This window comes from Anoplopoma fimbria, chromosome 17, assembly GCF_027596085.1.
Source record: "Anoplopoma fimbria isolate UVic2021 breed Golden Eagle Sablefish chromosome 17, Afim_UVic_2022, whole genome shotgun sequence".
In the NCBI taxonomy this organism is placed as follows: domain Eukaryota; kingdom Metazoa; phylum Chordata; class Actinopteri; order Perciformes; family Anoplopomatidae; genus Anoplopoma; species Anoplopoma fimbria.
The window spans coordinates 7401081-7426140 of NC_072465.1; the positions used below are offsets into that span (position 1 = coordinate 7401081).

At 40.9% G+C, this 25060-nt stretch overlaps 2 protein-coding genes across 3 annotated transcripts; one reads left to right on the forward strand and one right to left on the reverse strand.

Moving 5' to 3' along the window:
* Positions 1 to 1749: 1749 nt before the first annotated feature.
* On the reverse strand, positions 1750 to 12732 carry eevs (2-epi-5-epi-valiolone synthase). Of its 2 annotated transcripts, none has more exons than XM_054616790.1 (5): positions 12607 to 12732; positions 3682 to 4315; positions 3003 to 3242; positions 2632 to 2884; positions 1750 to 2081 (listed from the first exon to the last, which is right to left on the reverse strand). In XM_054616790.1, exons 1-5 carry the CDS (start codon positions 12717 to 12719, stop codon positions 1993 to 1995), a joined length of 1329 nt encoding a protein of 442 aa, XP_054472765.1. In that variant the 5' UTR covers positions 12720 to 12732; the 3' UTR covers positions 1750 to 1992. The 2 variants fall into 2 exon arrangements, with proteins under 2 accessions (XP_054472765.1, XP_054472766.1); XM_054616791.1 differs by lacking the exon at positions 12607 to 12732 and adding an exon at positions 6664 to 6721.
* Positions 12733 to 12781: 49 nt separating this feature from the next.
* zgc:113054 (uncharacterized protein LOC541322 homolog) lies at positions 12782 to 24036 on the forward strand. Its single transcript, XM_054616789.1, has 11 exons — positions 12782 to 12864; positions 13770 to 13959; positions 14057 to 14148; positions 14258 to 14490; positions 14735 to 14971; positions 15050 to 15124; positions 15274 to 15490; positions 17086 to 17294; positions 18453 to 18525; positions 20840 to 20957; positions 22435 to 24036. Exons 1-11 carry the CDS (start codon positions 12849 to 12851, stop codon positions 22628 to 22630), a joined length of 1656 nt encoding a protein of 551 aa, XP_054472764.1. The 5' UTR covers positions 12782 to 12848; the 3' UTR covers positions 22631 to 24036.
* Positions 24037 to 25060: the final 1024 nt, after the last annotated feature.

Genomic DNA, 25060 nt, shown 5'->3' on the forward strand with positions numbered 1-25060 from the left:
ATTCGGGAGTCTTGTGTGTGAGATAAATTTACTGATCTATTTCCCCTTTTATATTTATATCACATTTTATGGGAATTTTCAATTCCCGGGCTGGACAACCTTCTGTGTGGAGTTTGCATGTTCTCCCTGTGTCAGCGTGGGTTCTCTCCGGGTTCTCCGGGTTCCTCCCACAGTCCAAAGACATGCAGCTTAGGTGCATTGAAGACTCTAAATTGCCCGTAGGTGTGGATGTGAGTGTGAATGGTTGTTTGTCTCTATATGTCAGCCCTGCGACAGACTGGCGACCTGTCCAGGGTGTATCCTGCCTTCGTCCATCGACAGCTGAGATCGGCTCCAGCACCCCTGCGACCCTTAACTGGATAAGCAGGTTACGGAAAATGGAATGGAATGGAATGGCGACTTGCCTCGAGTGGAATCTGTCTTTGCATGCTGAAACAGGCTGCAGCCACTAGCCACAGGGGACGGAGGTACACCAGATGGATGGATGATATAGAGTATGGTCCCTAAAGGTAGGGTGAAGTTAATATATAGACTTTTTTGCAAGATAAATCACTGAATATGAGCAGTGTGCCATCATGGCTTCCTAATTGTCCCATCATAAGAATACTTTTGCAATTTAAGTCTTCCTCTTTCTGACGCATGCAAATGGTTTTAATGCCATATTTAAGCACCTTTTTTCAAAAGAATATCCTACCTTTATATAGCATCATATTTGGAATTGTTGTACGTTTTGACAATGAAACAGCTATATTAAGTTTGTCGTTTAAAGCAAAAAATGTAGCAACCTCCTTCGTCATATGACAGCTTTCTCAATCTCATATCCCTAAGGGGGAATTTAAGAAGGGATAAGAAGGATGTTTCACTAACCAGACACCTTTGCAAAGAGTAGAACTTTGCAAAGGTATATATATACATACACACATAGGGAACATTTGTTAAAATAGCTTGAAAGGTTATCCAATACTAGTTGGACAGCTGGCTGGATTTAAGGGGCTGCACAGGCAACCAATTTGTTTCTCAAATCAGACCTTCAAGACAGACTGTCCAGACTGTTATTTGCCAATGATCAGCTCGGATTTGTGTGTCCAGACCGTAGATATAGATTTGAATGGAATGAAATGAACTGTTTTTTGAACTGTTTTCTAAAAAAATCTGAATGTCAGCGTTTCACCCAAAAATTATCATTGGGACACGTAGCTAAATTACTGGAGTATTGATAAGCCCCAATGTTACTGATGTTTTTATTTGTACTTTTAATGTTTTTATGTAATTTATTATCACGCTGCAGAGAGCACTTGCCCTGCTAGTTACTGTACGTGCAACTCACCACTAGAAGTCCCTAAATCTTACACACTGGGCCTTTAAGGAAATGTTTATCCTATTTCATTAACTTGGTGTTAATTTAGTCCGACTATCATTAGTGAGCTGTGGCCTTGCCTCGTTGTTCAAAAGCTGTAATAATATACATGCCATTTAAATAAAGTCAATGAAAGTAGGGAGGATGTTAAGAACATTTGAAACATTACTAAAACACGTGCACACCGTTTGATAATTGGCAAAAATCTTTAATGAGGATGCTTACAAATAAACTTGACAGACATAATAAGTGATTTAATGGAAAGCTGCTTGTTACATTGCTAGCTGGTGCAATGATGTTCAAAAACCAAAAAGTAAAAAAAGAACAACATATCTCTCACTTATTTCATCAGGTTGTTTTACAACTCTTTGAAATTCATTGCCAAGGCCGGCAGCATCTGGTATTGAGACTATTTGTGTACAAAGGACAGTAGGAACACATGCTGGACAGAAGCCTGTAACACTGCTAATACATTTACCCCTTGTTGCCATAAAGGGAATTTCTTTTCCCAACAATTTGAGGATTGACTAGAGTACAAATCCAGAATTACAATTTATACACCTTCATACGAAATGTAAACATTTCCCTTAGAAAACGATTGAACTGAGGCAGCTGTGGTATGCGCAGGTTAAAAGTCAGTTGCTGTCAGAGGGACCGCTCAGCTCATCACACCATTTCACGAAAGCTTTGTGCAGCATCTCACAAGATGTGTCATTAGAAATGTCTGCAATGAAAGAAAGGAGAGTAATAATAACATGCTTTAAATATACCATACATATATTGCATGAAGTCTGAATAACGTAATAACTAGTTCATACTACTCTTAAAGAAAAAAAGATGGTTGTTCCTGCATTCAAAAAAGCCAAATATGAGCTAATCTGGTGTCTTTTTTTGGGAAGAAAATGCACCATGTTTCATGTTTAGGCAAGTATAAGTTATTAGTTAAAGTGAGGGATACCATCATAGTTGAAGACCGGACAAGACATCTGTCTTTATTGTGAAGGGGAAGACTTTGGAAGTTAGCGTGCTGAATAACTATTCTGGCATGCTACTGTCTGTATCTTTGCCTGTTAGCTGGTGAATCACAGTAATTTGCCAACTAGCCCGACAAGTAGTTCAAGTATTTCACTAAGCTTCCAGAGCTACATATTTGCATGGAGACGCTGACTTGTGCTGCATTCCAGGCTTCACAGCCACTAAGAGTTTTGTGGGACAGAACAGAACATCACATTACTTATTGCTTGCTCTTGAGCAACAGTTTAACTGATTCTTACCTGCTTCCCCAAGACCAACAGGCAGAGGCATTCTAACCAGGCCTCCCGAATGCTTCAGCCTTTCCTGCAGGGACTTCTGTATGAGCTCCATGGTACACTCCTCGTGCCAGACGGGCAGCTCCAGGCCCACCATGCAGCTGATGATCCGTTGCTTTTCGTCTTCTGTCAAAAGACCACGCTCCTTTGACACGTACACCATATACGACATATCAATGTTCACTGCCTCGCCATGCAGCAGAGATGGTAGAACTTTCTGTATTCAAAAGAGAGAGACAAAGATAATGTGAGCATGTGGATGTTTGTCTCCCAAAAATTCCCCATACAACCTGGATTTAATTGTTTAGCTATGTTTGCCATAAAGGATAAGTTACCATTTCTAATGCTGGGCTGATAAGGTGGCCAAAGTCCACCAGTCTGTTCAGGTCATCCTCCCAAAGGTTTGGGGCAAGCTCCTCCAGCATGGTTATGATGGCTATACGAGTCGCTTGCGATGCAGCCTGCAAGCAGTTGTGTCCGTAGACGCTGTTGTCAGCCTGGAATTTAGTGTCCAACAGCATGCGGCCGTGTGTCTCAAGAAGCTCAAAGAGGCCTCGGTGTTTCATCAAGGCCATCTGCAAGAACGCAAAGAGAACTTCAATGAGTTCAAACCCGAAAGAAGAAATAGACTACTGCACCTAAAATAACTAATCTCTCAGAGTCAATAAGCATCAAGTTACTGATGGGTTTATATTGGGAGTTAGTTTAAAGCCCGGAGCGTCCAGTATGTGGGGGTAACGACCAAGCAGCGATATTAACGAGTCGGGTGTGAGAACGCGTTGGAAACATCTCACCTGACCCAAAATAGCAGGTACACTTTGATAATACCCTACAGTACGGAACCTACTGCTTTGTACTTGCTGTTGCACTTGCACAATTGAAATATATGTTAATTATAATATTATTGAAGCATGTCATGTTATAAGATGATTATCACGTTAATACTGGAATGATCAATCTTCAGTTTGTATCAGCTTTAAGGTAAATATTCCACATCCAGGGACTTTAACGTACCTTTAACATCTCTGCTAGCCCATTGGAGATGTGTCGTCGTGGCACAGTTTGTATGAAGGACAGGTCAAGGAAGGCTGCGGCTGGTGGAATGTAGGCGCCCAGCTTGTTCTTGCAATTTGCAAAGTTAACCCCCGTCTTTGCTCCCACGCTGGCATCGATGTAGGAGAGCAGTGTGGTTGGGACCCTGATATAAGGGGTGCGTCTTCTGTAGAGTGAGGCCGCCAGGCCCACTATGTCCAGGCACACCCCACCACCGATGGCAATGATGGGCTCTGTGCGGCGGTCAAGGGAGAAGTTGTTGACCTCCTCTAGGATCTTCAAGGCCATTTTCATGGATTTGTTCTCCTCAGTGGTGGGTAGAGACAAGATCTTGTACAGGACATTGTTGGCTTCTAAATATTCAGTTAGCTTGGTGCCATAGATCTTGTAGACTTCTTGGTCAACGACGACAAAGCGTTTGATTGGCTTGTTTGATTTTTGAATGTCTTCCAGCTGCTGCGGGTCGGTGATGTGGCCCAGCAGGAGGGTGTCGTTGCTGGGGTCCAGCAAGTGCCGGGTCTCTGTGACCTTGTAAGTAAAGACGATGGGGCTGACCACTGTCCAACTGGTGCCCTGTTCTGTGATGCTCTCATAGCTGAAAAACAGAAATATTTATTATAATGGCATGGGTTACAGTTATTATAGAGGTCCTTTTTTCTGTTTCTGTCAATGCATTGCACTTTATACATCCTATTTCAAGTTAATTTGCTCAAAAAACAACAGTCCTCAACACACTGATGATTGTTTCTGAAAAATATGCACAGGATGTATTATTTCCAATTTCTGAAGACTAAACAGACGTCAGCGCCTCCAAAACTCCTTGTCCCTGTTTTGGCTGGAAGCAAGCAGCAAGATAATCAGGTCATTATCAGACCACTCTCTCCATGAGGGAACAAACATGGAAAAATACTAAAATATTCCTCTCCCAAACTCACAGAATAGGCAGATCAACAGTGCTCGTTATTTCTCAACATTATGGTTCCATATTAGATGATCTGATTTCTGACGGTGCAGTAATTTCCACACAATCCCTGTGCATTATTTTGAACACTAATTAAATCCACACTATTTGTAGATTGCAATTTTCTCTCTTCATCTAAATCGACTACCTTTGCCGTTTCCTTAGGTCACATATATGTCAAACAAAACTCAGGCTGGTCATGGCAAAAACTAGTTCTCCTACACGTTGGTAAGATGAACTGAACCCCAATACACGTGACCCTAGTGTTCTAAGAGTGTTCTAGTGATTGACAGGTAAATTACTTTCCCTACAGACTGGTATTTTCAGTACCTGTCAAATTGCCAAATGGGCTTCTTATGAAAATGAGGCACTCTACTTTAAGTTGACACAAACTCCGATCCTATCATTAACCACTGTGCAGAACATCAGATTATACCCAGATTCCAGAGAAGCACAACTTGAACACTTGTTTGACCATTAATGTTTATATTGGTAGCATTCAGCAACATATCCCATGAGCCAAAGATGTGCTTTAAAACAATTCAACCTTTTTTATATATTTGTTTGTGATGAAATGAAGGTGATACATTCTACTAGCAAATACAGTGGTAGATACAATCCAGTAAGGCTCAAATAAGGACAATGGAATTGGAATGCTTTTTGAAAGGGAAGATTTCTGAAAGTGATGTTAAGTGATGTACTGTGCAAAACATGATAGGTCAAGGATGGTTGACACTACACAGAATGTGACATTGCGAGTGGACACCCCAGTTCAAAGGCTATCGCCTACCAGGTTAATTAGTTGCCACAAAGTCAACTTTTCTTTCCTTAACTACAACCACAACTTTTCCCTTACCTAACCTAAGTAGTTCACTTGCACAAAGATTCTGTAACTGCTTCCTTGCACCTTTCCACCGAACCCCACCCCACAACGCCACAGGTGCTTGAACAAAGATATGTAAAGTATGTGACAAATAAAAACTTGAAATAAAAGATTGCTACTTAAGCAATACAATTTAATCTCAACATCTTGATTCCTGACTAGACTGCAATATACTTTTAGCTCAGTTCCCTGCCTCCAGGGAGCATAGCTCTGTGTTTTTAACTATATCAATCCAGATTTCACACAATATCGCTTTCTGTATATGTGGCTGTCTAATTTTACACCTACTGTACAGATTAGTAATACATGTTAAGCCATGCTTGTTGTTAGAGCAAACATATTTTATAATTATGAAACTATGTGGCCGTGTGCCAGTCAGTACCATCAGGCCAATAAAAAAAAAAGCAATACTGGTATCGTACTTTTTTTAATCAAAGACTGCTAAAGATTGTACTCACATTTTTGCAGCAGAGACACAGTCACCTGAGGCCTCATTGACCTTCTTTCCCAGTTTACACTTCCAAGCACCCATGACCCGCACTAAACTAAACTCAGTTTTCTTTTCTTTGGTATCATTCCCTTTAAGATGTACCTTTCCCATTATTGTGGTTTTGAGTGTGCCTTACAGTGGTGAACAGAGCTAGCCACAGCCTTGTGAATTCCACTGAAGGACTCTTTAAATAGAGTTTGACATTTAGAGGATGCCCCTGGGAGGAGCATCGGCTTTCAGTAGGCTTCACACGTGTTCATCATTATACAATTTTTGTGTAACTGTGAGGTAACACCTGCTCTCCCGACTGACAAATAAAACTGTGTGTATGGTATTACTTAACACTGATGTGCTCATGCACACGAATACACATCTCAACAATACTTATGCTTACAGAATGATATCTTTTGGGCAAAATTAGTGAATAAGAAAACCAACAAACCCAAGGGAGCACTGCTTTTAATAATTATCTTCCGGATAACAAAACCTAGACCAGACAAAATGTAATAATCCTATATTTATCTTAATTAAGCTTAAAAGGCGGCTTTAAATCCATACAATCCATAGTTTAATGTGGCACAAACTCACATGACACCCAGTCTTACTTACTATCTCCCTGAAGGGCCTCTTCTCTGGCATTGCATTCCCACTTGCAGCTGACGATAGACCGTTTGTTGTGGTGGAAGACCAACCTTGACAGATTGGAGAGAGCCTTACAGTGTCGTACAGTCCTAGACAGAAATACCAAGAACCCTGGCCTCAAAAGTAACATAGAGATGAACTTTGAAGCAATAACCGACATAATAGTCCTTTAAGTATCTTCTAAGTGCAGCCAGTAGCTGAACGAGACCAGGCGGAACCTTCATATGGCTGGAATGTGTATCACATGACACGGTAGTTAATGGACGTTCATCAAATTATAATCGCTTTTTTCAACAATGTGCTGTTCTGGATTTCTCATAGGAGAAGGTAGGTAGGAGGTGGAACAGATGATTTATCGCAGAGGCAAAGATGTCCAGCATAATGAATAAGCCAATGGGCAAACACCGTATCGTAGTGTAAACTTCATCACTCCTTTTGATCAATGGTGTTAATTCACTCACTCAGTGACAGACTTTCACGTTTACAGTGATGTCCCCTGCTTTGCTTCAATCTAGCTAAAAAAGGTGACTGACTTTGTTCCTAAATCATCCCCATGACATGCCTCATCTTGCTGGTTGTAGGTTACTATAAGGTGGTTATGGCCTTAGGACAATCCTGGCATTCCTGTGAAAAACATACTTGTAGAAGTATATTGGAAATTCAGTTTGATGCAACTTTTCTGCAAATCACATGTGGGGGGCTGTCCTTACAGCAGGTAACAGGTAAGGTTAGGCAAGGGCGGCACGTGAGAAATAAACGCGTTTCGGATCAAAACTATTCATACTGTGAATAATACAAGTTTGAAGCAGTTCCAATGCCCTCAATAAAAGGTATGAATTGATTTGAGCAGGCAGTTAACAGTGACGCAGTTTAGGGCTTTTCTTGTGGAAGGTAAGAATGGAAAGAGTGGATCTGGTATGCCCTGCCTTTGTTGATGTTGAAAGGAGTAATAAAGTTTGCTGTCTTGGTTCGACTTACAGTGCTTCCCTGTTGTTGTACACTATAGGGTTTGTTTTGAATGAGTTATTTGTGGTACGAAAGCTCAGAAAAATTATGTCCCATTTTTTGCAGCATAATATTCACGTTCTGTGGGAAAGTACTGATTACAAAACACCAGCCCAAAAATATATAATGATGTGTGAATTGTTTGCAAGAAAATAAACACACCCTTGGGCCGTTTCTCAATACCAAGTATGGTCAAGTGTGGACTTGCAAACTTGCAAGTTCAGACTTGGATAGTTCGACTCGGGAGTACAAACTCCCGAGGATGGGAGGACGCAGTACGGTCATTTTGCAATTGGAACAGCAGCGAACTTGATGACGTCACCAACGTCACGACGTCACCAACTCAGCTCGTCGGTCCCGCCTACTCCGGTTATCTTCAGTCATATATATTGACAATAAAACGAAATATGATATAAAACACAACCCTGCCTTTTTTCGTTTTCATTTAGAAAATATTAAAATATTAATATGTATATATTTTGTGTTACATCTGCAACCACAACCACAGAGACACCGGAGCCAGCGGCACATCTGGAGAGGCCTTGCCGAGATAAGGCTGCTGTCAGCGGGCTACATGAGCATCACCGCCCGGTCTCCTCTCTGGTCCTCTCATATCTCTGACAAACGTTGGCGCTTTTTTCAAACAGGCTCTATCTTGATAAATTGACCGCATATTTTAAGTCTTAACAACTACATTCTCGCTTAAAAAAATGTTAAAACTAAATTCCGTTACACAACAACAGCAGTATTTAGACAATGATAACTGACAGTTGTGAGTCGTCTCCGCCACTGTCGTCTCTTGTTTGCTGGTGAAATGCATTCTGGGATACTTGGCTGTCCAAAGTCCACACAAGTCTCATCCGATGCATCCCCGATATAATGGGCGGAGCAAGGACACTTCCGGGTATTTGGACCGTACTTGGCTGAATGCGAACTTGTGTATTGGAACAGTACTTGGGCCGCGCTAGATGACGTTTCACAAGTTCAGGAGGACACAAGTACAGAGAAGTTCACTTATCGAGAAACGGCCTTGGTTTTAAAGGTCTTTAAACCACAAGGTCACTTTTGAAAGAAGAAATAATAAATAATAATAATGAAAAGATAAATTCATCAGAAAAAAAACCCTACAATCTTGCTCAAATTAATACAATTATGGGTTTTGCTGCTAGCTTAATTTGATTTGGGTTGACCGGTACTGGAATGTTAGCTAACGTTAGCAAACTAAGCTGTGTAACTGATATTACTGAGTGAGTTTTCTGGAAATATGACTCTTCTCTTTTTGTGCTACCTTTAAGCTTTTTTTACATTTACCATTACCCTGTAATTGTCCCTATTGGCCATTGTTTGGCGACAAGTATGTTACATAGTTTTGCTTAACTCTCCTGAAAGTTTTGGTTAAGCTGAACCCGTTCTTGTCTAAGCTAGTCAGATGCTAAGTGACACAGCAACAGCCCAATACATGTTTTGTTGAATACAGAACTTTGTTGTCAGTGTTTTATAGCAAACAGCTGAACAAAAACTATTGCCGTGTTATTTCTAAAGTTATTCATGTTAAGAGTTCTGTTAATCATTGCAATTTGATCACTAGTTCTTTGATTTCATAACAGCCTGACACTCAACCATGTCTTTAGTTACAATCATTTGGTTCACTGTTATAATAAGAGCGTTCCACGTTGTTCCTTTTTTTCCCCAGGTTTTAACACCTGGCTAAAATGAGCATGTACCGCACTAATTGGATATGCAAGGCCAGACATATATCAACAAATTTAAAAAAAAATTTGGAGCTCGGAGATTACTTTTGATCAGATAGAAATCAGCTGGACAAAGTCAGTACACCTGTGAAGGGCAGCAAGGACTGACGTGATGTGGTCGCTTCTCTTGGATGTGTTAAAAGCCTGCCAGCAGCTTTTTTAATAAATTGCAGTCGTTGGATGGTTTGCCTGCTGATACAAGAATAAAGCGCGTTGCAATAAGTCTGGAGGAGATAACAACATGGATGACCTTTTCTCAATCTGCATATGAATGAAATGATCTGATCATGGCTACATGTCTCAGTTGGACCAAGCAGGGCTACACCACTTTATCAAAAGACAACTCTGAGTGAAGAATAACATCTGTGTCTAAGACAATTCTGCTGCTGTCTCTAATAATCCCCCTGCTGAACAAGTGTAATTGTGTGAATGTTTAAAAAAGATATATTTTGGGAAAAATAAATCGTTACCAGATTTACTTCTCACATTCAGACGCATGTGTCGATTATCGAAATCTGAGTCTTAAAATATAAACTGCCCTGCGACAGACTGGCGACCTGTCCAGGGTGTACCCTGCCTTCGCCCATTGACAGCTGAGATCGGCTCCAGCACCCCTACGACCCTTAACTGGATAAGCAAGTTACGGAGAATGAATGAATGAATGAATGAATGAATGAATCAAGATATAAACTTGATCAGATTCAATACGTCCCTTTGTAACCCTTAATATATAATATATATGTTATATAAAATCTTAAATTTGCCGAAATATAACCTTTTTTAAATATCAAGGTATATTGAATCTGAAGAAGATATAAAACAGTTAAATGACCTTGGAAGGATCCAAATCACTTTAAAGAAGCACTATACAACATTCAGAGCATTAATATAGCAGCTAACAACTGAATTAATTCACTCTCCCTCTGTATGTGTTATCCAAGCTTATCCTTGTCCTGTTGACCTAGCCGGGCCGGCTAGGTCAACATGTTAGTGCATGTTCATGCATGTGAGCGTGCTCACTTGTTAGCTCACTGCCCTCCCTGCACTGCTCCGATGAGTCGATTACAGCTGATACGCAGCCCCTATCGACCGGGTTGTAGAGGAAGCTTAGCACCCAGCCTCCAGCTCCCATTCAGGTTAACACAGTTAGCGCTGTTAGCACGTTTGTCATGTCGAGTTGCATTGAGAGGCAAAAGAAAAGCTTCCAATCTCATATCTTGCATCTTTAAACTACGCAGTTTTTTTGCTTTACACAGCTGGTGCCAGCATACAGAATGGCCTTCAATAGAATGTTACAAAAATACGGAAACAAAGAGAAGCCAGAGATTAAAAACTGTTTTTCGTTTGACCCAGTATAGTGAGATAAGTAAGGAGATCAAGGCCACCATTTGATACCATTGTCTATTCCCTATCATGCGGGGTCTCTTCCCATCTCCCTTGTCAGAAATGTTTTTGAATATTGGCCTCTGGCTATAGTTGCACAATACATTTTATAACAGTAGATCAAATGACTGTATATTATGTAAAAGGGGTTGCACTTGGTGAGAAACCAACAGAGAATTATCCCCTAACTGCTGTCCCCATTGGTTATAAGAAGCATTTAAGACCAATATAGAGGTAAAAGGAGAGAGGATATTGAACTCTCGTTTCTCATACAGAAACAAGACTAACCAGTAAGCTACAATGTTGATCATGTCTAGTGGAGGTTCAAATAAGCAACAAGTGTTCCATAATTTTAAAGCAAAAACATTTAAATTGAGTGTTTAGAGCTTGTTCAACTGCTCCATAGTGGCCAAAAAAATCAAGAAATTACGAATTCAACTTTAGGCTACATGAAACAGTATAGGAATATTACTTTCGACTGTAACACGCAGTGAAGCTGAACATTGTCCATTTGAACATACCACCCACATTGCAATGTTAAAAAGCCGCCTGTAAGTCTGCTAATTTCCCCTTTGAGTAAACCAAACATGTTCGCCTACATTCCATCTCATTTCACCAGACAAGCACCAGCATGCACCTTTAAGTAAAGCCATGAAACTGACATACATGAATGGAATACAGGTGTTGATAATTGAATGCCAAAAACTTAAATTGTAAGTGCTTTTTGAGTTATCTTAATGGTCCAATTTCTGAATATTTCACAGAGGGAGATGTTTTTTTTTTGACATTTATAGTGTTAACCTCTGTTTAGATGTTATGTATTATATTAAATACAGCTAAAGAATGTATGATATTTCTCTATTTCTTTTAGCAAATTGAGTTTAACACTAGAATCAACCGGCCATTCATGGTGCTCAATCTAGAACAAAACCCACCCAACTAAATTTGATTGCTTCCTGTATCTAAGTGAATTACCTAGGAAACCCTGCTTGATAGTCGCAGGCACCAGAAAGGGGCAGGGCATTCTAGTTTTTTTCAAAACTGCTTTTAAATTGTTCCAGTGTCAGTGTGTTTGTGCCAAGCCCAGACTGGCAGGTTTTTCATTGTGCTTGCTGCCTTTCCAAAACTTTTTGTTAGCCTGCTGGTGGGTGGTCAAGAGCTGTTTCCTGCAAAAAATCTCGAAAGTAAAATGGCAGCAGGTCAAAGAAGCTGCGTCTTCTGTAACTCTGCTGGCATAACTGTGCACATCCTTATTTCATAAACACACACATTGCTTGTAAACTTTCCAACTGTCTCAATTAATTTAATTATCGATTTTGAACGTTTTGGTAACTTTCACAAATGATTTCCCTGCCACCTACACCATGTGACCCTCATCCTACCAACATATTTAACATACAAAGGACTATAGACAGAATATATTATAAGAAACGGCCATCATAGCAAAATGTTCATTTATTTCTTCTTTTTCAAGATTTTTTTTGCAGATCATTTTAGGGAAGATACAGATGATTTGCATATTGTGTACAACGAAAACGGACAAAGCCCATGAGGAAATGTGTGTCTGCTGCATCTGTGTCTGTCTCCTTCTCTTTCATCGCCCTGGTACTTTAAATTAGGACCCATAACAAACATTTATCTATGTATTATATTTTATCGATTAAAACTGCAGTTTGGTTCTTTCCACTGTACACTGTGACCCCCAACACATTGGTATTCAAAATACATAGGAGGAGTCAAATATGGATCAATGAATGTTGGTGCAACTCACCTTTCACCCCTCAGAACTGGAGAAACAGTGTCGTAACTCCGCCTCCAGCACGTGTGCTTATAAAACCGCCTGTTGTGCAAGACATTTTCATATACGGTATATGTACAATACATTGTTCACTCCCCCTCATCCGACCAATTTGCATAGTTGTAGTGATATAACAGTCAGTCCCCCCCACCACGTTGCAAGCTACTTCCACTGTGGCTGACAGCTGCCGAAAACGTCACGCCCACAAACGCACCATGCCAGCCGAGAAAGGTAAGGAAAATCGCTTAACCTTTTTTTTTTTTTTTTTTTTTTTTGTTGTTGTTGTTGCAATGACAGGGTCAGAGTAAATAACATAAGAGCATAATGCATATCATATCTGTGAAGAACCAAAGTCCACCGGAGTCCGTTGTGAATCTACGCCTCATCTAACAAACCAAATGTTAAATACGAGCACTGCGCTGCCTTCACTGAACGCTGTTTGTAGTCCGTGTTCATAAGAAAACGCTGGGGGAAAAAAAAAGATTTACAATGATAGTAAAAGTAAATATTACATAAATGTCTGTGTGTGTGTGTGTGTGTGTGTGTGTGTGTGTGTGTGTGTGCGTGTGCATATAATTGTAATTTATGTATCAAGATGCATAGGCTACCATTTTAAGTTTATATTGTCATTGATATAAAGTGGCTTTTTGGACTAACTATGAGACGTCACGTTTGAGTTTAAGAAAACTGATGGGTATTTATACAGACCATATAAGACCCATCAAATAATTGAGAAAATTATTTTATTTTTTTATTATAATAAGATAAGATAAGATAAGATAAGATAATCCTTTATTAGTCCCGCAGCGGGGAAATTTGCAGACTTACAACAGCGTAGCGTAAAGTGCACACAAGAGACATAGTAGAAGAAGACAAGCTAAAAATAAAAAATAAAAATAAAATAAAACAAGTATTATAAATAAGCAATAAAAAAAAACAGTAGAAAAAACAACAATAACTGAAATATTATATTTACAGACAGAGAAAAAAACTATTTTAACTATTTTTAACTTTTTTAACTATTATTGCACAGTGTAATGTGTAAGTGTATAGTTCCCAGCCTTACATTGTATTGCCTGGAGCAGGAGAGAGTGGTTGATTTTCTAAACTGAAATCACATCATGTTACTCCCCCAGTTCCCGACACCCCGGTGGAAGTCCTCGTGGATCTCCTGACAAAAGCCAAGGAGGTAGCCAAATCAAGTGGCAATGTGCCAGAGGAGCTGACAAGTCATCTGCAGAAGGCTCTGGACATAGCGAGCGGCCTGGATGACTACCTGGAGGAAATGACCACACAGGAAAGTGAACCTCTGGCAGAGCTTTATAAGTATGTCTTGGCTTCCTACATAGGCTCATCTATAGCTCAGAAAATACTACCGTGTGAGATAACATTTGTTAATATTGTCTTTCATACTTAATTGTAGAAAAACAATCTCGCATGACTGGGATCAAGTGCACAAGGATGGCAAAACTATGTTCCGGCTTCCTAAGGAGTGCATCACTGGACACGTTGAAGGTTGGAGATTAACATGCAAACTGCTACATTGCCATTATATTCATTGGTTTAGCATATTGTGATAACTTGCTCTTTCGTGTTTTTTTTGTTATTGTTTTTTTTTTTTCAGGTCAGACCCTGAAGATGCTGATCCACATGAGTCAAGCTAAGAGGGTTCTAGAGATTGGGATGTTCACCGGCTACGGAGCACTGTCAATGGCCGAAGGGCTTCCCGAGGACGGCTGCTTGGTTGCCTGCGAGTTAGAGCCATACCTCAAAGACTTCGCTCAGCCCATTTTTGACAAGTCTCCGCATGGCAGGAAGATCACTGTCAAGACTGGGTCGGCCATGGATACCCTAAAGGTGAGAGAAACTGTCCATTTTTTTAATGATGCTTTAGAAAACAAAGCGGAGCATTTTGCAATAATGAATTTATACATTCAAATTTTACATTCACAATTGTAGATGCTGTGTGTTGTGTTGGGTGCTTTGCATAATGAGAGCAGCCAAGGGTTAACCCTGACTCTTCTTTTTTTTTTTTGGGTGTTAATAAGTTAACAGCCTGGGGCACCAGACCAGTTTTGTAACAACTCTCTATCTCTTCCAGGAATTGGCTGCTGCAGGTGAGCAGTTCGACATAGTCTTCATCGATGCTGACAAGGATAATTACATCAACTACTACAACTTTATTCTGGAAAACAGTCTGCTGAAACTGCGTGGGGTCATATGTATCGATAACTCGCTGTTCAAAGCCAAGGTTTACCTTAAAGACACGACGGATGGCAACGGACTGGCACTTAGAAAATTCAACCAGTTCGTCCGTGATGATCCACGCGTGGAGCAGGTAAGCTTCAAACATGCTACTGTATGTGTTTGTAACGTTTTTGGGTTTTATTTTAACATTGTCCCTCTTGTTTTAAAGGTCATTATCCCTCTGAGAGATGGCATCAGTGTTATCCGTCGGGTATCTGTGGCCTCCGAGTGCTCAAGGACACAGGTACTGTTTAGATAACCCCAGCGATCAAACCTCCATGAGCCAGTACTGACGTGGGATCGAACTGCTGTCATCACACTTTCACTGAGGATTTTCTCTGATAGCCTCATTCTCACTGATCATGTCTGCTTATCTTGTTTATTTCTATATAGAGTAAAATAACAGACGACGAGGTTTTCCGCGGGGTCAAGGGGTGCCCCATCCTGGATCGGATGCGTCTCGATGGAAAGGTGGCCTACGTGACGGGTGCTGGGCAGGGCATAGGTCGCGCATTTGCCCATGCCCTGGGGGAGGCCGGCGCAAAGGTGGCCGTGGTAGACGTGGACCGAGATAAAGCCGAGGCAGTAGCTGGAGAGCTCTTCCTCAAAGGTAAGGGGTGTTGACGCAACAAATGTAGACTTAAAGGGCCAGTGTGTAGGATTTAGAGGGCTTTATTAACAGAAATTGTATAGTAAGAGACCCCCATGTTTCTACAAAAGTCAGAAACAAACTAATCATTCGTTCTAGAGAGGGCCATTCACATCTTTACGCTACCTAAAAGCCAGGCTTCAGTAATTTGCAACCTCACCACTAGATGCCACTAAATCTTGCACACTGCTCCCTTTGAGCATGTCTCCATCCTTTTCCCTCTCTTCACATAGGAAAAACGGAAACTTTAAAACAACACACTAAGCCCTGCAATGAGTCGACATTTTCAGTAAACTGTCACACAGTTGTAATAGTTTTAGTATGAATGCACATTTACTTCTTGAATTGAGGTACTTGTAGGGTTGCAAATAACTTTATTTCATCTGCTGATCGTTTTCTTGATTAAAACATGTGAAAACAATTATAGATGCCTCTCAAAGCATTCCAAAACTTAAAGATATTCCGTTCACAGTAATTGTTAAGACAAGCACAAGCTATTTGTCATTTTTGCCTTAAAAAGAAATGGCCTAAACAATAAATCAACTATTAAAATAGTTGCTGGTTACTTTTCTGTCAACTGACTAATTGATTTATGGACTTAAAGGTACAGCTCTACTTGCAAGTTGTCTGCTCCCACCGTTAAATACTCATTAGTTCATTTGGTGTGGATTCTACTGTGTATTTCAGTGTTTTTCTAGTGTTGCATAAAGAAAAATACATCAGTCATAGCTTCCTTTTGAGAGTTTAATTTTCCTGTAATTGAAATGTATTTCTCACAATTCCCCTTTAAAGTTATTGCAATTTTTACAAACTTAAATTAACCAAAAAAAGTGATTTTCACAAACTATAAATTAACACAAAAAGTATTTTGGGTGGCAAACACAGCTCTCTGCTTCTAAATCTAATTGACACTACAGCAAACTCAGGGAGTGTTATCATTCAGCTATTAGATTCGGTTTTGTATGTTGCACATTCAAAGATCCTACAAATGGTCATGATGTACATGTCTTATATTTAACAAAACATGATTGCAGAAAGTAGAAAACTGTCAATCTCAAGACTCCTGAGTCAAAATGAGCGATTATATTTATTTTAACGTTAAACTGGTGAAGTCGGTCCATCTGCAGTGACCGATGGACGAGTGGTCCTCTCAGTACTAAACCATTAATTGGTAGAACATCAGCACATCTTCAATCACTACGTGAACTCATGGAGTCTGGGTTTGTTCACTTCAAAGTTTTGCCAAATGTCATAAATTGTGAGTGTGCTCAGGTCTTGGCCAGCAGGTGGCAGCATACTAAAGCATAAAATATACTGTGTCAGGTTTAAACATGTTCCTCTGAACCCATGGATGTGTCATTTTTCCCCTTTAACTTCTTCTTAAAGAATGACCTGTTCTACACATAAAAAAAATATATTTAATAGTATTTTTCATAATAAGTTTTTATTATTTATTTATTTTTACACTTCTCATATTGTAATTTCTAAAATAAATCTTTAAATTGTTACTAGATGTCCAAAGTATTTCTAACAGACCTCCATGTTTTTGGGTTCAGGCATCAATGCCATTGCGATCACAGCTGACATCGCAAAATCGGATGATGTCCAGAGGATGATCGACAACATTGTTTCCAAATGGGGGGCGATCCACATCGCCTGCAACAACGCCGGCATCAACATGAACTCGGCCAGTGAAGACACCAGTCTAGAGGAGTGGGACCAAACCTTCAACGTTAACCTGAGGGGGACTTTCATGTGCTGTCAGGTGTGTATCACCAGCTGTAAAACACACACGGGTTCATTCCCTATTGTATTGGTGTGATGTACAATTTTCAGACCGACCAAAAAACACATTTAAACATAAATAAAATGATACAATTGAGTTGAAGTTTCATTTATGTTAATGGTTTAGCGCAAAAAATAGTGTCATAAGATTTTCACTCAAGTCCCATGCTGCTGTAAAATTAGATGAATGAGAAAAATTATACTATTATAAAAAGAGCTTTTAAATCTTATGGGCCGATGCGCGATGTTGTAATCCACTAAAACAATGAGACACTTAGTTCAAATTGTGCATGGCTCACTTATATAAGGAATATTTGGTTTGGAAGCTGGAATTATTGTGCAGAAATCAGACTAAACTTCAGTATTTAACACACAACAGCATATGAAGCAGATGTCGAGAGGTGTGTGTGATAAGGGCATTTCTTTTTTAGGTAAATAAATAACTTTGTTATGAGAAAGTAATTCAGTCATTTTAGTTATTAAATCACAAGTTAAGAAGAAACACAATGTATTTCTCTATAGTCCAATAGTTTTTAAATGGTATTTGTAGCTTTGGAAGCAGCAGTATTTTCTTAACTCACAAAGGAACCCAAAACGTCAAAATCACTCATTTTTGGAGATACACGTTTTTAATCAACAATTAAGCGGACACACTGTTCAGCAGGTGCAAATAAAGCAAAGCCACAGAGCTCTGTGTGTTTTTTATATTTAAACAAGCATGCAAATGGGAATTTAGTGTAGTTATGTATGCTATATTCCAAATAAAAATGGAGAATTTGATTAAATTTAAAGCCTAAATATTATTTTATATATTTTATTTTTTATTTTTTATTCTATCATCAATTTGAGAGAAAAACTATGCCTAAAGAACCAAATTGATTACGTTTGTTTCTGTCAGAAGTAGTTAGATTATGACCTAATTACTGATCCAATCAGCTTTAGCTGCTCTGTTTAATCAAAACAAAGTGTGTGTGTGTGTGTGATGTGAGATATATATATATATATATAAAAAAAAATTTCTGTCTCCAAGGATAAACTAGATGTTTTTGTGTTGATCTGTGCTCAGGCTTATGGCAGCATGTCAGTGCCATAATAAGGTGTTTAATGTGCCTCTTCCCCCCTTGAATCCTCGCCTTAGGCAGCAGGTCGAGTGATGTTGAAGCAAGGATACGGCAAGATTATCAACACAGCCTCCATGGCCAGTCTAATAGGTGAGTGATGATTCTATTCCCCCACCTTCTCTCTGGAGCCCCTCCATGTCTGCTTTTAATCTCTCCATTTGGCGTGGAGAGTTGGGTCGAGAGGAGGAGGAGGAGGAAGAGGGGGGAGGAGAGGAAGGGAGAGTTAAATACATTTGTGCTGTGCAGCTATGTGCGGGAGTACACATCACATGAAGTCGTTTTTTTTTATCCTCAGACAGAAAGTCGTCAGAACTGACTTTGGACCATTACAGTATATAATAATATATACTTTTCAAACAACATTAGCCAGTTCCTCTCCTTTGCAACTTTTACCCCAGTTAAACTGTTGTGTAGCGATGCATCCGGCCCTGCGTACGGTAAGCAAAGCAGGGAAGTGTCGGTGATTGCGTCTCGCCGAGGCGCTTTTGCATCATAATAAACATCCCCTCTCTGCGGAGCTGTCTGGAGGAAGTGGAAGGCAACCTGAGGTCCAACTTGGGAGGGGAGGGTTCCTGTGCCTGCAGCCTTGTTTGAACAGCGGAAGACACTCTCAGAGTTTAGTGAGAGCCCTAGTAAAAGCCTTGTATAATGCCCCCCCATCCCCCCATCCAACAGGTTCCCTCCAGAGGAACAGCAACACTTCATCAGCAGTATAGTCAAATCGCCAGTAAACCGCCGCGCCATATGGGCCCCCGGTCCCGACTGCAGGGGCATGCTGGTAAATAGAGGGCCAGCATTAAAAAAAATGATCAATTACTCGCATTACGTACAGTCCTTCAGGAATTTACTTTATTGGTCTGGACATCTGTTATAATATTGTCATAATGTGTAATCAGATGGGACCTGTTCTAGCCAAGTGGAAGCCCAAAAAAAGCGGCCGTAAATGCCCAATTAAAATGCACAATGACAGCTTTTTGTCCATCTGCTGAATGGAACGTGTGTATGCCCACTCACACCCCCTCCACACACACACAATACCGACCATCAACCACCATTTTTCTTTTTCTCTGAATAATGGCCAGCAGCTCAAAGACACCCAGACAGGAAATATCCAAGTTGATAGGATCACACCCGGCTGCGTGATGACCTTACAGAGGGATTGTGTGACTCTCACACTCTTACCCGCAGATCTCGGCTGCACAGCCAGGTACATTGCAACAGCCACCCCATTCTGGGGAAAAAAAGAGTGCATCATTTGAACTCCAGAGGAATTTCAGATGTAAAGGCGTGCCTGATAAAGAGCATGTTTTCTCCCACTTGAAATGGGCAATAAGCAGCAGGGTGAATGTTAAAGAGGGCTTTGGAGAACGCTCTCCTTCTACCTCCCTTTTCCCTTCTCTGGGGATTACCGCTCTTTAAGACGTGCGAAAAACATCAATGCAGGTTTATTTAAAGGATGAAGGCATTTTCTGAATGGTATTTTGGGGCCGTATCATCAGGTCTTGAGCGAGGATTAGTGCTGTTAGGCATTTTGAGCTGTGTTTCCTGTCCTGATAAGTCGGATTTCACCTTCAATCTGCGTGTAAGCCCTGGGCTCCGCTCCTCCTCGCCTGCTCCTCTGAGGTCCTAGCCTACCCTTATCCAGCCCGGCCCAACCTTCACATCCTCCGCTATCTCGCCCACACTCTGCACAATCCCACTCAAAGCGTGCTCTCAGCTTTGGTGCCGTTGTCCCACCCTTTATTTTATTTATATTTCACATCTTATTTCTCCCCTAACTTTTACATCCAGCCTGCACATTTTTCTCCCCATCTTCATCCGAGCAGTGTACTGCTGGACTCTGCAGCCTTTTTTTTTCTCCCCAGGACCGGTCCCTGCCTCTCTGCAGCTGGCCGGTATTTATCATCCCGGCCTCACACTGAAGCCATTTGGCAGTCAGATCGGCGGGTGACGAGGTTAACTACTAAAGTTGTATGTAACTTGGAGCCCTCCTTGTGATGATTAATCAACCAGCAAGAAATGAGCCCCTGTCCCGTTCTCCCATGCAGCGTGCAGCATCTGTGATGGTCAAGGCAAACAAATGGCTCCCTGTCTTTTGTTGCCGAGGACAGAGCAGAACTGGACATTACAAGCAATTAATTTTACATGGCTTCGTCCTCAAGAGTCCCCAGCAGCTAATGGAGGAGCATTTTAGGTGGTAACCACAAGAAACTGCATGAGCTGCAATATAAAAATGTATATGTTGTCAGCTTTTGCAAGAAAGCTTTTTTGTCCTTCTCTGACATAAATAAATAACTCAAAAAAATGTAAATGACCACCTGGGAATTGTGAAGGTGCATACCATTGTTAATGAATGTCATCTTTTATAAAACGCCCTGTTCTTTTTCCATATTCTACCCCGCAGTCCCCCATCCACAGAAGCAGCTTTCCTACAACACGTCCAAGGCCGGAGTGGTCAAACTGACTCAGACTCTGGGCACTGAATGGATTGACAGAGGAGTGTGCGTCAACTGCATCTCACCGTAAGTGCCGTCTATTCTCGGCCTTCCTCTCCGCTTGTGCCAAAAACACCTTTTGTGAGTGTTGTAAGGGATTGAGCTGCAAAAAGCAAAGTGGTGATTAGTGCGTTTGCTTTCATATGAAGGGCCCCATTTGAGAGCGATGCACTAATTTAAGTCCTCAAACAATGCATCCGCGCTTTAATTAGATGACGTCTTGAGGGATGAATCAACCAAACACTCGCTCTAATTGTTCTATTCAATTAGGGAATCAAATTTGCAACATCACTCCGAGTGTCGGCGCAACAATAGCGCCTTGTTTGTATCTATTTGTCTGTGAAGCTGAGCAGAGGGGGGGGGAAGAAAGGAGGAGAACACAGGAAGGGCTGTGTGTGTGTGTTAAGTGGAGCATCCCTTAGCCCCAGCCATCCCTGAGCAAATCCGTCCGGTGGCAGCGGGCGAGCCAGGCCCAGTCACAGCCCCAGAACAAAGCCCTCGCACGCCGGAGCCTTTATTTATCAGCAGCTTGTTTGCTAATTTTAATTTGCACAGAAGCAATTCTCTTACTCCCCCCCCGCTAACCGGTCGTCTCAATGGGCCGCTGATTTCTTTGAAGTGACAGTCGGTAAATATGCATATAAAAAAAAAATGGGGACACAATTAGCGCTTGCGAGGTTGACTGGAGCCCGATTCCATTGGCAACTTTAGCCGCAGCGGTGATAAGCTGCATTATCTGGAAAATTGGCTGAGGGAAAACAGTACCTCTGATTGCCAGCAAAAGGTTCCAGATAACAGGGCGGCTGAAGAGAAATATAATTGAGGTGGAATATGTTAACCAAGGTGTCACACGCTCCTTGGAAGTGCTAATTTAGCCAAATGTTGGAATTCCATATCAAGGCGGCAGGATGCGACGAACAATGATTCGGGCCTCGTGGTTTTTAGTCACTGTCACGTCGATTGTTGTCTAGAGTCAGAAGTCGTCTCGTATTAGGCGCAGGCGGGCGTGTTGACATATTTATTCAAATGTTAGCTCTGTGATACCTTTTTGTATTGTATAAAAGTGGAGGGAACTGCATTTGTTGCTAGTATTGGTGTCACCACCAGTGCAGCCACAAAACCAAAACACCCGTTTTCTTATAAATCCCGCCTCAATACTGCCTCAACATCAGAGTAGCTGAAGCACATTTCAATCATGAGTTGCGTGGAATAAGTGCTTAACCAAAGGCCTTGAGCATATTATGCCAGAAGTCCCCCTCACACCCGTGGGCTCTCTCTGAGATGTGCCAGCAGTCCCACCGTAAACACCATCAGAGATGCCATGCCCTGCCCTTTCTTCAAAGGATAATTGGGTTTATTTTTGTCACCAAAGTGGTGGCTCTGAAACAACGCTGTCACTCCTGGCTCTGAGCTGTGATGCCTTCTGATTTCATTGTGGTTTTTTTTTCTTTCTCTCTCTCTCTCTCTCTCTCCCCCCCATCCTCTTTCTCATCTCTCTTTTCAGGGGGATTGTTGACACCCCTCTCATCCACTCGGAGAGTCTGAGGCCTCTGGTGCAGCGCTGGCTGTCAGATATCCCTGCTGGTAGACTGGCTCAAGTGACAGACCTGCAAGCTGCAGTGGTCTACTTGGCATCTGACGCCTCCGACTACATGACAGGGCATAACTTAGTCATAGAGGGTGGGCAAAGTCTGTGGTAGAACGGGGTAGATGAAGAGATGAAAACTTTTTTTTTTTTTTTTCCTTTTCCTCTTTGCTCTCCTGGGATTAGTCTCAGAAATAGGTGGCATTCACATTATCACATTTTGATACATTCCCATCAGTCTTAGCTAAAATCTTAGTGGGTGTTACACTTTTCAAGAGTTAAAATCAGTTTTTATTGTGATGAGATAACTGGTAGCTTTTTGTCCTGTCAGGCAAAGTTATGCCCCTTCCGGTGTCCCCCATGAGACCTTAATCGGAAAAAAACAGCGAGAGACAATAATTGTTTTGACCCCTATTTAAATTGTGCCATGAATTACCCATATGGTTGTCAATTTTCTAAATAATTTCGCAAGTTTGAAAAAGTTGCAGTTTGTCATAGATTTGTCGTAGTATCCTTTAATTTTACGTGAAACTGCTCAGTGAACTACATCTCTCGTTTTGGGCCATGCTTATTAACAGCATCAACATGGCCGTATCCTTGGCTAGCTAGCTAGCTAGCTAGGTAACTTAGCTATGTCAAAGTAAAAATGTAACGTTATCTTCCCTGATGTGTTTTATCCAGCGACTTGTTTTAGCAGCCCGGAAGCAAAGGGAACAAACAAGACCCTTTGTTTGTTTGAGTACAACCTGGTATGAAACATACAGGGCTTGCAGCTTCAACGAGAGACTTCACTTTAGCGACTTTTGGGTGTGTAGTCTTTCTGATTACATAATTTCACAGTCTAATACTTCAACAGTTTAATATCAAAATGAGACTACCTTGACTAGCAAAATTATATTTAAAATACACAAACATTATATGAGTAAGTCATAGCACAACTCAAAGGGGATCAGGTTATTATTTGTCTCTCACCGTTGAATATCATAAATATTTATTTCATAAATAAGGCCCCATGGTGGTCCACTGGAAGGGGTGTGTCTTCGCCTCTCTATAGGTTCAGTGTGTCATGACATTAGCTTTTTGGTGGATGAAAAAACACTGTTTAATGTTAAATACTAGAAAGAGTCAACATGGCTGCCAGTTGTCTTGTCACACAATGAAAAAGTCCTAGAAAAGTTTCTGAGAAAATCTCTGTGAAGAAAAAAAAAAAAAGGAAAACTGTTACTGTGCCTTCAAAAACGTGTCACAATAATTGCTGTATGTTATCTTGACCTCATTTTCTTCAAATACTTAAGATGCTGTCGAAACACAACCATTTTGATAAATGTGACTGTTAATGTTGTCTTCAATACCACTGGAAGAAACTTGAATTTGATGCCAAATAAACAAATGTCTATTGAGATTGTTTTTATAGCAAAATGCTTCACAGGATATGGCAGTTTTGTATTATGATGAACAAAAATGCAGCTTCTTTGCATGCGTATTGAACTGTAAGTGGAATTTTTGATTGAACAAATAAATTGGAACATATAATCTGTAGTGTTTGCTTCCCGTTATACAGTTTATGTTGCCACCAAAACCTTGTTGTTTAAATGTTCTCATAAAATACTCTGAAGGCCCCAGAATGATTGTTTCAGTGATGACCGCCATCGGAGCAGGATGCCCGTGAGTTGTATCGTGCACCTTGACTCACCGCTCCCTCTGGTCCAAGACTCTTGTGTACGATATGCAGGATTTACAGCCTCCCAGTCTGCCTCTCTCCAGCCTTTTTCTTGTGAAATGGTCCCTAGAAGTGGTGCTTGTGAGCGCCATCTTAATTGCGCCATTAACTGTTTGCGCACTGAAAAACAATACTTAAAGGAGAGGTCAGCCGAGGACGTGACCCCAGACGCTGCAATTATACGAAAAGTAGCGGCCAATTAGCGCCCTCTGCAATGTGACACTGTTGCTGTTTATGTGAGCAACTTCAACTTCTCACTGTTAGTGACCGTTTCACTGATTTACATAATTGAGGGATTGGTCATTAATGGGAATGGCGTGTGAGAGGATCCCATTAAGATATGGAGTGAGATCTGATCATCTCCTCTGCTCCGTGCTATTTATCTCCGGCTGCATTGGCACATTAGAAATTATTGGGATTCTTATCCTCGTACTTAACGGGGAAAATATCAAAGTTTGCCGCAGTGTGCATGCAAGGTCTTGCAGAATGTGTTCACACAAAGGCAAATTGTCTTTCTTTTAAAAAAACATTTGCCTGTTTTGCCACTGAGGGGCAGTATAAAGACAGGCAGCTTCAGCACTGACACAAGGACACAATGTTACAAGAAAAGGTTATCACATTATTTGCTATCATCTAAAGGTAATAACAGTGAACTCTGTCTTACGTGCATGCCATGAAATAAGTACACCTCTCCAATTCTAAAGTGCAAACAGCTCAAAGTGTCAAGACAATCAAAGAAATGGTGAATAAATACTCATATTTTCAATTAAAAGTGGTTTGATAGTGGACTGTTGCATTTCAAATGTATTAAAAATGTAATTCCAA